At 41.1% G+C, this 12,283-nt stretch overlaps 1 protein-coding gene across 2 annotated transcripts in view; it reads right to left on the bottom strand.

Annotated features, from left to right (window-relative positions):
* Positions 1-12,283, bottom strand: part of PAPPA2 (pappalysin 2) — a 559,101-nt gene that overhangs the window by 399,621 nt on the left and 147,197 nt on the right. Inside the window, exon 1 of one of the 2 annotated variants that reach the window (XM_074308441.1) lies at positions 527-1,450. The exons of the other annotated variant lie outside the window; for it this stretch is intronic. Within the exon in view, the coding sequence (XP_074164542.1) occupies positions 527-1,325 (799 nt within the window). The 5' untranslated portion in view covers positions 1,326-1,450. Of the gene's footprint in view, positions 1-526; positions 1,451-12,283 lie in introns of those variants that run through there. 2 annotated transcript variants of the gene reach the window in all.

The following is a 12,283-nucleotide window of genomic DNA, read 5'->3' as shown; positions in this document are numbered from 1 at the left end:
AAAGAATGTTCTCTATCTCTAGAAAAAAGACAAGAGAATTTAGTGAAAAGTCTGGTATAGGAAGGGACTTTTTTAAAAAGTTGGGGAAACCCAATGGAATAAAGCTATTACAGCCATATCATTGCCATAGAGATCATTAGACAATGGGCTCATCTTGAGCAGAAAGAATAAAAGCTTCCCCACCTACCTCCAACCTTCTCCATTCTCAGCTTTTGTTATATTTTATCCCCCTTCCCTTATCCCCAATTGTTTCTCTATTTGCACAGAATTTGGAGATGGAATCAACCTTAGAAAGCATCTAGTCCATTTTGCCTCATTTTACAAATCAGGAAACTGAGGCCCACGAATAGCTAAGTGTGAGTGAAACCTTGCCTAGTTACGCTTTGGTTAGGATTTGCACCCAGGCCCCCTGACAACAAAACCATCTTTCTTTATGCGATCCCAACCTGATCAATCAAGACCTGAGCAGAGCAAGTCCCCGGCTAGCCGAGGTCTTGGAACCATGGGAAAGCAAAAGGTCTCTTACCTGCTATGATGGCTGGGTTGTTCTGTCCTCCCTCTGGTCTTATCCAGGCTTCAACCGTGAATGCTTCCCGGGGAATCTCAACCATCACCTCTGGGCGAACCAGCAGCTGTTCCCGCCTCCCAGAGAAGTACAGGACAGGCATCCCTTCTTGGGAGTTAAAGGTTGCTCCTCCCCAGCTGGGATTTTCCCCCAAGTTCTCTGCATTCTTCTCCTGTGCCTGTCTCGGATGCCTGACCCTCACTTTGCCCTCTCTTTGGGATGCGGCTTCTGGTCCTGGTGGGTGTGAGGAGGTTCCGTCACTGATGGCAGCTCTTTCCCTGGTCCCAGCCTCACTCAGAGACTCCGAAAAGCCTCGACTCCCAAAGTAAATGTCATCAGCCTGCTCACTGGGACCGTCCCCTGTCTGTGGGACAAGAGTCCCCCAGCCTCGACTTCCACTCAGTAATGTGGCCAGACTCCTCTTTTGCCTTTTATCTTCATCTCGAAGAAAATGCTTTGAAACTCTTGCCTCAGTGCCAGGCTTATTATTTACCACAGGGGGGCTTCTCTGTTCCCTGATGGGGTAGGGATGCAAGTAGTCCACTCTTCTGCTAGGGTAGACCCCAAAAAGATGATGCAGGGGAGCAGCTCGGGGTCTTCGGGCCCTAGTCCCCAGCCAGCAAGGTTCTCCTTCTGGTGCCCGCTGTCCCCGGAGGACCAAGGACCGCTTATGCTCCCAGCCCAGGTCCGAGTCTGCCACACTGAACAGCCCACCAGTCAGAACCACAAATGTCATTCCCAGAACCGTGAAGCCCAGCATACCTCCCCTGGCTCATCCACAGAACTGCAAGCTACTAGAGGGGGAGGAGGTGTCACACCAGAATAGAGATGGGGAGTGAGGCAAGGAGAAAAGACAGCAAGGAAGGGACTGGAGTCACTTGGATTGGGACAGCTGCTTTTTCAGGACATTAAACTTCCACTGAGGCTCTCCTTCATCCTAACCTGCAGCCTGATGCTTCCTTCACCTCCCAGTTTGGCTTTCTGCCCCCCCCACCCCACCCCCCACCCACTGTGTGTGATCTTCCTCACTCTTCCTCCTTAATCTTCCTCCTCTTTCCCTCCTCTAGTCCTTACAGAATGAAGCTAATTTCTCTCTGGTTCCTTTGAATTTCCTGCCCAGGGGAAAAAAGCTCAGGTTTCCTTCTTTCGACCGCACCTCCTCTCAGTGCTACTAGATGAGGGAAGCATGGGCATTTTCTTCTGAGCCAAATTCTCTCAGACACACGTTCACAGACACACAGACGCACGTATCCCTCCCTACCTGGGCTCCTCTGACAAACTTTTCTCTCCCTTCAACTCATCTTCTCTCTTCTCTTCTCTTTATAAAGTTATATACACACACACACACACACACACACACACACACACACACACACACACACACTAGTATAAAGCAAAATTGCTAGAAGGACTAACACACATACACACACACACACACACACACACACACTAGCTATAATGCTTGCTTGCTAAAACATACACAAAGAACTCAACACCACCACATCCAGACTAGTACTTAACTTTCACTATGCCAGCTTGTCCTTTCTCAGTCAGATCTCCAATCAGCTTCCAGGTCGCCTTTCCCCTTCTGTTTGGTGCTTGGGGATATGAGTTGTTATTTTTTGTCCCCTTCCAACTTGTTGGTTTGTTGAAAGCTTGGTGAAAGTTCTCCTTTCAGGTGCCAGTCTGATGTTAGGAATCACCTTATTGGCTTAAAAGCTCTGGGATTCACTTCACCTTCTTATGGGCTCCTGGGAAGATGGGGGGAAAAGGACAAAAAGAGAACAGAAGGATGCATTTCAGGGAACCTGCTCTGTCCTGGTCTCTTTTCCTCTTCCTTTCTTTCTGCCTGTAATTATCTTCTTGTTTGTTTCATTTAAAGACAATGATGTCAAAGCTAATAAGTTCAGTGCATCACTCCACCTACTCTCTGTCCCCTCCTCCCTCCTGAAAATCTCCCCACCTCATCCAGACACTGGGGAGAAAGAGCCTGGCCACATGCTTCTCTTGGTTCCCCCCAGTAAACATCTCGGGCTTTCTCTTTCAGCAGGCTCAGCCTACACAATCAATATCAAACAATCAATAGTGTTTGGGAACTCTCTCTCTCTCTCTCTCTCTCTCTCTCTCTCTCTCTCTCTCTCTCTCTCTCTCTCTCTCTCTCTCTTTCTCTCATACCCACACAAACACATACAGAGACACATACCCCTGATCTCCTAGCTGTTGCATATAAGTCCACACTAGTCAGCTTGGGACCATTTATATCCCTGTTAATCACATCACTAATATGTCAAGAACCTTTTGTATCTATCATTTATATCTGTGCTTATTATAGTTCTTCTTTCTCATTGTAGTGATTACCAGGAACTCAAAAATAATCCTGAGTCCATTTTAAACTGGACATCAGGGAAAAGGAAGAAAATATACACATATATTCATGTAGGCATATGTATAGATGTGCACATATACACATACACATCTATGTATGAAATATGTGGGAAATTCTATATAGAAGTTCCATGAATCTCAATAGCATTCTCTCTCTCTCTCTCTCTCTCTCTCTCTCTCTCTCTCTCTCTCTGTCTCTGTCTCTCTCTCTCTCTCTCTCTCTCTCTCTCTCTGTCTCTCTCTCTCTCTCTCTCTCTCTCTCTCTCTCTCTCTCTCTGTCTCTCTCTGTCTCTCTCTCTCTCTCTCTGTCTCTCTCTCTGTCTCTCTCCTCTCTCTATTTCTCTGTCTGTCTGTCTGTTTTTTATTAGCTAAATCTGAAATTCCTGAAAGGCACCATATGCTGAGCAAGCAGATCAATGAATTAAATTTTAAAATACAGAAATCTAATAGCTTATAAATAGAACAGGTGAAATGATGGACATCTAGACCCAGAGCAAAAAAATAAAAATAAAAAGGCAGTCACGTGGATACCACAGAAGAGCACACAACATACTCCCACCCCTAAGAAAATGCCTAATCAGTTATATTGTTAAACTGATCTCAGGCAATATCTCACTGTGCCTATTCTATTTACCACTGACATGCATGACAGATACACTAGTTCTGAATGATCAACTACTGTGAGAATGTTTGAAAACAGGTAGGAAACTGAATTGGGTTCTTGGCTTGGCAGAGAGAAAAATCCTTCAACCATTTAAAATCTTTGCCTATGTTACACACACGCACACACACACACACACACACACACACACACACACACACACACTTTGAAGTAAGATCACCCTTTGTGCTTAGGGCCCTCTCATCCTCTTTCACATTCTACTGAAGACCTATATTAAAACTGTGATTTCATTTGTCTATAAACATGTTCTGCACTAAGCTCCCTCCTCTTTCACATGTCCTTTTCCCTGAGCAGCCAGCCATCCACCAAAGACTCAAACCAAGTTCCCAGAGTGCATATCAATCCAAGCATAAGGTGACTACAGAAGAGATCTCCATCCTATTCTTTTGCTTTTTTTTGTTTTACCTCCTCCCCCCATCACCATGCTGCAATCAGCATTTTTACTGAAACTTCTTGGCGATAAGTTGTTGTTATATAAAGGAAAAGAAAAGGAAGGAAGGAAGGAAGGAAGGAAGGAAGGAAGGAAGGAAGGAAGGAAGGAAGGAAGGAAGGAAGGAAGGAAGGAAGGAAGGAAGGAAGGAAGGAAGGAAGGAAGGAAGGAAGGAAGGAAGGAAGGAAGGAGGAAAGAAAGAAAGAAAGAAAGAAAGAAAGAAAGAAAGAAAGAAAGAAAGAAAGAAAGAAAGAAAGAAAGAAAGAAAGAAAGAAAGAAAGAAAGAAAGAAAGAAAGAAAGAAAGAAAGAAAGAAGGAAAGAAAGAAAGAGAGGGAGAGAGAAAGAGAGGGAGAGAGAAAGAAAGAAAGAAAGAAAGAAAGAAAGAAAGAAAGAAAGAAAGAAAGAAAGAAAGAAAGAAAGAAAGAAAGAAAGAAAGAAAGAAAGAAAGAAAGAAAGAAAAAGGAAAGAGAGGGAGAGAGAAAGAAAGAAAGAAAAAAGAGAAGGGAGACAGTGACAGAAGAAAAAAGAAGGAAGGAAGGAAAGAAGAAAAGAAAGAAAGAAAAAAGAAAAAGGAGGAAGAGAGGGAGGAAAGAAGAAAGGAAGGAAGGAAGAAGGAAGGAGAGAAGAAAAAAGAAAGAAAGAAGGAAAGAGAAAGAGAGAAAAAAGAGGAAAGAAAGAAAAATGAAAGATAAGGGAGACAGTGACAGAAGAAAAAAGAAGGAAGGAAAGAAAGAAAGAAGAAAAGAAAGAGGAGGAAGAGAGGGAGGAAAGAAGAAAAGAAGGAAGGAAGGAATTAGGAAGAAAGGGAAAGCTAGAGATTAAAAATAAGGAACTCAAATGAGATCAGCAACTAGTAAAAAGGGAAAAGTAGACCAGGTTAAAAAAAAAAAAAAAAAAAGAAATTGGGAAAAAACTACCCCCCCACCCCTAGAAAGTTTCATACCATTCATTTCAAGAAGGAGGAATAATATAGCAATGGAGAAGTATTCCGCTCTGAATTCCCCTCCTTTTTTAATTTAAAAATTCTCTTGCATCACCTATATGTCTCAGTGCTTCCCATCTGGGTTGCGGCTACTAGTAATCCATTCATAAGGTTTCAAGCAGCTGCACAAAGCTCCAGCTTCCAGTTTACTCTCTCTCTCTCTCTCTCTCTCTCTCTCTCTCTCTCTCTCTCTCTTCCTCTCCCTCTTTCTCTTCCTCCTCCCTCTCTCTCTCCTTCTTCTCTCCCTCTCTCTCTTTCATTCCTTTGCTCACCACTCTCCACTTCAGCTCTTGGCAGTCCAAAGTTAAAGAAAAAAAAAAAAAAAAAAGGTTGAACCATTTCTATGTTTTCCTCCTGTTGTAACTTTTGCTGTGACATCATAATCCTGCCCACCAAAAACCTACCTCTCTGTGTTCTTTCCATCCCACCCCTCACCAGCTCTATGTCCCCCCAAACAAAACCCCTGCTAAGAAGGAGCCCTCATGTCAGTCTCGATGTGGGAAGCATGCAGAAGCTAAGAGAGGGTGCCCCTTTTCTCCTCCCCAGTTCCCCCTCCACTCTTCCCTCTGCCTTCCACCCTCCCTCTCTTACCCACCGCTAAGCCAGGGATCTCTCAAGGCTTTTAACAATGATCCCATCTGTTTGACATGTGCGGAAAGGTGGGCTGGATTCAAATAATCTGTCAGACAAGTCAGATCAAAAACACAGCTACCCCCTCCTCAGTTCCACCACAACCATATAAAAACAACAAGAGGGAGAATAATCTGTAGGGACTGCAAGTTAGAACTGCATAGGACCCACCCTTGATGCCAAAGGGAAAGACACCAAATGTGCCAAAGGAAACCCGTAATTATATATATAAATATATATAAATATAAATATATATAAAAATCAAGTTGTTTATTTGTTCCTGGTAGCTACATAGTTTCCCCCCCCACCCGTCTACCAATACACACACCCACCTAGCTCGTCTGCCCCTCTAACCCAAGTCCTGCCATTATACAAGAACAAGGTTCTGAGCTTTGTAGGATCTGTTTTGAAATCTCCAACGAGAGGGTTCCCCCCCCTCTTTTTTTTTTCACTCCAAAGCACTATCTGTGGCGATCAGACTAGAGCAGGGTTGCCAGCAAATGCTGGAGGCCCCTTCTAGGGTACAGGCTTTCAAACCAGCAAAGCTGGAGGGAATGGATTTAAGGACACACAGCAGGAGCTGACTGAATTTATTTTATTTTGACGGGGGTAGCCGGGGGAAGAATACCACTGCTGAAATATCCAAGGATTTCTTAAACAGTTCTTTCAAGAGGAGTGATGTCTTGTTTTGCAGGTAAATCAAGAATTTGGAGCTTATAGATAAACAGATCAGGGAAGGAAGAGAGGAGAGGAAATGAGAAGTGAGGGAAGGAGAGGAGAAGTAAAGGGAGGAGAGGAGAGTAGAGGAGAGGAGAGGAAAGGAGAAAAGAGAGAAGGAGAAGAAAGGAGGGGAGATGAGGAAGAATAAAAGAAGGAAAAAGAGGAAGAGGAGGAAGAAGGAAGGAGGAGAGAGGACATAGAAGAAAGAGAAAAAAGTGAAAGGGATAGGAAGAGAGGGAAGAGAATAGAAGGGAAGGGGGAAAGGAGAGGATGGGAGAGGACAAGAAAGCAGGAAGCGAAAAGGAAAAGAAGAGAGAAGAAGAAGAAGAGGTGAGAAGAAAGAAAAGAGGGAAAAAGAATGGAAGGCAGAAAGGAGGGAAGAAGAAAGGAAAGGGAAGAAAAGGGGAGTGGAAAAGAAAAAAGAGGGAGAGAGAAAGGGAGAGGAGAGAACAGAGGGAAAGAGAGTTAGTTCAGAAAAGGACTGAAGAGGGTAATTCAGGACAGGATTAGACCAGACTAGGGAAAAGAGAAAAGACAAGAAAAAGAGGAAGAGAAGAGAGGAAAGAAGATCAAAGGATTGGAAAGAAAGCAGGAGGATAGGAGGAGAGATGGAATAAGGAATGGATGGAGAGGTAGAACGAGTGAAAAGGGTAAAGAGGAAAGAGAAGAAATAAAGTTAGTGAGGGAGAGGGGGAAGAAAGAGGTAAAGAAATATATAAGAACAGAAAGAATATAATCTGGTAACTGAATAACAAATTAAATAATTATGGATTGACAAAATGAAACAAGCAGGAAAGAAATAATAAAAGATACTATAAAGTAAGGCAGAGGGCAAACCATGTAAATAGAAAATAGGTATACAAAACAGAAAGATATCATATTGATAATAAGACAGATTTTTAAAAAATTAAGGTTAGATTTGAAACAATCACCTTAAGCTTCTCATTTTCTCCTTTTCTTTCCTCTTCCAAGCACTCCCCACCCTAATACACTCCAACCTTTTTATTTTATGCAAGTGCGGTTGTGTAAGATTCAAATTGTTACCTGTTGGCTTTTGTTCCCACTGTGAGCTTTACAAAAATCATATCCCAAACAACTTCTTTGTTTCTAAAAATGATTTAGCCACAATGGGCCCTGGCCAATGAGCAGTCCCATAGTGTCTAAAAAGGGTACCAGCTTGTGACAGTCTGATTTGATTTGAGCCTTCATATATTGTATCCCCATGAATTCAAAGGCCCCAGCTCTGTTTTTGTTTGTGTGGCTTGCTACTGTGATGCTTGTCAATTAGTATTAATACTATCATCATTATTAATAAGTCATTTAATCAAAACACTCGAGTTTCTCTAAGCCTGGAGTCCACCTGCAATAAAAGCATCAGCTGAAAGAAAACCCCATAAGAGGGTCACTACCCCTCTGTTTCTCAAAAAGATGATAGAGCTCATCTGGGCCTGAGTCAGGAAATGTAGCAAAAAAAAAAAAACATTCCCCAAAGCATAATCAAGTACAATAGCTATTTATACATATATGTGTACATGTATGTGCATGTGTGCATGTATGTGAGAGAGAGGAGACAGACAGAGAGGAGAGAGAGAGAGAGAGAGAGAGAGAGAGAGAGAGAGAGAGAGAGAGAGAAGTGAATTAGTGAATTTCAGGATAAAATTACACCCCAAAGCAAACATTTTTGCAATATGTTTATTGGGATCTTATTCAGCAAGAAGCAGAAAGAGTGAGGTTTTCTCAAGAATTTCACTCGAACTCATTGATGTTGTTGCTTACACTGCTTTTCCACTCCAAGTCTCAAGGCACAGAGGGAACAGCTTTATCATTCTTAGGGCTTGGAACCATAGGTTAAAAGTCAGAACTCAAGGGACCATTTCATAAAGCACCTCAGAGACAGAAAGGATGGAAGTTCACTTCCTTAGATAATGGCACAGAATACAAGCTCAGGTTTCCAGACTCTCAATTCAGGACTTTTCTCTGGCATTGCTATTTATATTCCCTTCTGTAACATTGGCTAGGCCCAACTATAGTATCAATTGGATCTAGGAGAGATATAAAATAATAGAGTAAGGTGGCACTAAGTGCCCTAAAGTAAATCTCCACACTGGTAGTATATGGAGGATGTGTGTATCTCTGAAAGTTTATATGGCACAGATCATGAAGAGATAGAAGCAACATTCAGTTCCCATGCATCTATCATAAAATCCAACAGAAGATTTAGATTTTTCTCTCCATTTCTACATCAGAGATATCAAACATGCTGCCCACAGGCTGCTTGCAGCCCACAATACTCCCCAGCGTGCCAGAAACAGATTAAAATGTAATTGAAGTATATTTGATAAATGAAAATTCAATAAAATATAGGTAATGCTAATCCGTGAGTTTCTAAGTGAATATGCAGCCTGTAGAGATCTTTTTTATAAAGTTTAGTGACCTCAGTTTCTATTTGAACACTCTTCTATGTGCTTGGTAGACTAAAATAAATCACCAAGCATTTCACAGAATTTCATACAGAGTTGAGAGGGGCCTTCAAGGACCTCTTCTTCTTATCTTACAGGTGAGAAAATTGCAAGTTCTAAGAGCTTAAATGACTCCCTACCTAGATACTCACAGGAAGGACTAGGATTTGAAACTACATCCCTTGATTCTAAATCTAGCACTCTTTATTAAGCACCTATTGTGTACCAGGTTCTAGCTAAGTGCTAGGGATACAAAAGCATCAAAGAAACAGTTCCTGACCTCACAGAGCTTGCATTCGATTGAGAGAAATAATATATAGCCAAAACTTTTTAAAAATAAAATGCAAGATCCTTTAAGGGATGGTGAGAAGTCTTGCATAGGATAATATGTTATCTAGTACTACCCTTTCATAGATGAGGAAATAAATACACAGATGAATGTTTGCTTAAAGTCATGCCTTTCAGAAGACTATGTTTTATGTTTTTCCGTGTAGAATCTGAAAGACTCAGAATATATGAAAGTCAATATATATAAAGTATTTTAGAAACCACAAATCTCTATGTAATCACCATTACTATTATAATTCATCAGTGTGAATGCCAAGTCTATCAGCATGAGACAAATGATAAGAAAAAAGTGATGTTAATATAAATACTTTGTAGATTACATCTCATTCAAATATTTCATTGATATTAATTTTTAAAATCTCAATGAGCAAGATATGCTAAGGGCCTAACAACTTGGAATTCTGTTTTACCAACTAGGTTAAAGCACTTTAATTCTATGGTTTAAAGCCCGGAGAAAATGGACAAGGTTCCCCACCTTTGGCTACATGGAAGGCCTAAGAGTGTCTTTTGTCCTCAGGAAGAAGTGCTGCATGGTATTTCATTTCCCTCACCATGGTCAAGCAAATGGCCCTTGGTTTGGAGAGCTAGATAGCTTGTACAGTGTCTACAAGCCAAAGCACTTGTTCATCATCTAGATCTAAGAAGCAACTTAGCTCCTGTCTGAGGGCTTTACTAGCCTTTCAATCTATCTCTTGAGGAGAGCTAGAAGAACATGGGGAAATGATTGTCAATTGAAGGCGAGGTGCTTGGAATCATAGACAGAAGATCGTAGAAGCAACATGATGTTGTAGATAGGATTCTGCGCTTGGAGACCTGGATTCACAAGGGACAATTAGTGCTTAAGAGTTACTGGCAGGACAAATGATGCTATTTCTCAATGGTTAAATTTCCTCATCTGTCAAAACAAGGGTACCCATCTCTCAGAATTGATTTGAAGATCAGATAAAGTCATGTACAATAAGAGTTTTGCAAACTTAAATATATATATATATATATATATATATATATATATATATATATATATATATATATATATATATAAATGTGTACTATTTTTTGGAGATAAAGATTCAAAGAAATCATGGAAATGCATTTGTGAACATCTATTATGTAGCCCAAACTTTCTAGGCCCTGTATATTCAGATCAGAAATTTGAAATTTTCCCTGCCCTCAGCTGAGGAAACAAGACCAGAACAGTTAGATGAATTTTCCCAAGCTGGTACTAAAATACAGACCCTTTGACTCCAAATTCAGTGTTTTTATATTATAAAACTTTGACAGTATCATTCTGAGCCTCAGTTTTCTTTGTCAGTAAAATGAGGGGTTGGGCTACTTTATCTCTGCAGACCCTTCTAGCTGTGACATTTTCAATCAGTGATTTTATACCTTCACATTAGCCTGTTCCTATGTTGGATGGCATGGAATGGGACTGAAACCTCTAGCATAAATCTGGGGCTAAAGATCAAGAATATGATCAGAGAGCTTAAGTGCTTCTGAGGAGAGATGCTCTATGCTACATGGGGATTTAGGATAGTTTCCCAAAATAACCAAATTTGTAGGGATTTGATGTTGGTGATTGTGAGTTCCCTCAAATGTATAATTTTCCCCAGGAAAAAATATTAGAACTTGCCAGAATTATTTCTATTCTAGCAAATCAAATTCCAAACCAGTCTTAAATTTGATGCCTACTAATTCTGATCAAATAATTTAACCTGCTTTTAGACAAAGTCCTACTTCTGCTGCCCCACGGATATTGTCCCCAAAATTTATATCATTATATGGGTAATTACAGCCCCCAAATCAACTTTTCCTTTTCCCAAGACTCCTACCTTTTCATAACTGAAGTCCTGTCAAGAGGATTTTACTTACAAAAATAGAGTAAAGGCACCAACAAAATCATATAACTGGACTAACAGACTTCCAGTGCAAATTAAATACTCTACTAAGTAAAGGGCTCTTGGACTTAATTACTTCATCATATAGCTAGAAAGATCATCTAGTAATCCCATATACACTATGTATAAATTAACAGAAGTGCATAGCAGTGAAATGATGTATTTTAAGGCTACATAATAAATTGGCCATGGCCCAGTTGATGTAAAGTCATGGTTCTTTAACTCCTGATTCCATATTCTTTCTACCATTACTAGTCCAGAGAGTTTTTAAACTGCACCGTATTGTTTTCCTAACTAATTTCCAGCTGTATAATTCACAAATACCTGCTGGAATTTAGAACCGATATATTTTTGGGGAAGGGAAGGGAAGGGAAGGGAAGGGAAGGGAAGGGAAGGGAAGGGAAGGGAAGGGAAGGGAAGGGAAGGGAAGGGAAGGGAAGGGAAGGGAAGGGAAGGGAAGGGAAGGGAAGGGAAGGGAAGGGAAGGGAAGGGAAGGGAAGGGAAGGGAAGGGAAGGGAAGGGAAGGGAAGGGAAGGGAAGGGAAGGGAAGGGAAGGGAAGGGAAGGGACGAAAACTTTTTAGTGATCTAAGTAATGGTCATCCTCCTTTGCCTTGCATTCAAAACTGTCCATTATCTGTAGTGGATAAAAAGCATATAGGACCTAAGTTTGAATCCTGCATTATACTAGGTGTATGATCCTGGGAAAGTCACTTATTTTCTCTGTTTCAGTTTCCCCATCTGTAAAGGAAATAGCTCCTCTAGTTCTAAAGATACTTCTAGCTCTAAATTTATGGTCCTTTGATCCCATGAGCCTTCCCAGCATTCTTTGTGAAATGATCAACATTATCTGATTCATCATGTCCTATTTCCACCCCTAATCTTACATAGCCACTCATTTATAATACATCCTCACTCACCAATTTGACTCCAAAATTCCTCAATAATACCCTTTTATTTATGCTATATCAGTGTATTATTGCCTGCAGTGGAACAAAGAAAATCCTTCTGCCACCTTGTCCTGCATTTTTTCCTCAAAGTTCCAGGCCCTAAGCAAAAAATTACTTAGAGGCCAAGACCTGTGTCCTTCCCATGTGGCTGTAGCCAGGGAAGGAGGCCTGCCCACCTTGTAAAAGTGTTCAACCTAAATAAGGTAAACCCTAATCAGGAGCATAACTAAAGAACCAT

The sequence above is a fragment of the Sminthopsis crassicaudata genome, chromosome 4 (genome assembly GCF_048593235.1).
Source record: "Sminthopsis crassicaudata isolate SCR6 chromosome 4, ASM4859323v1, whole genome shotgun sequence".
Lineage (NCBI taxonomy): Eukaryota > Metazoa > Chordata > Mammalia > Dasyuromorphia > Dasyuridae > Sminthopsis > Sminthopsis crassicaudata.
Note: the sequence above shows the minus strand (reverse complement) of the source record. Positions and strands in the feature narration are given on the sequence as shown.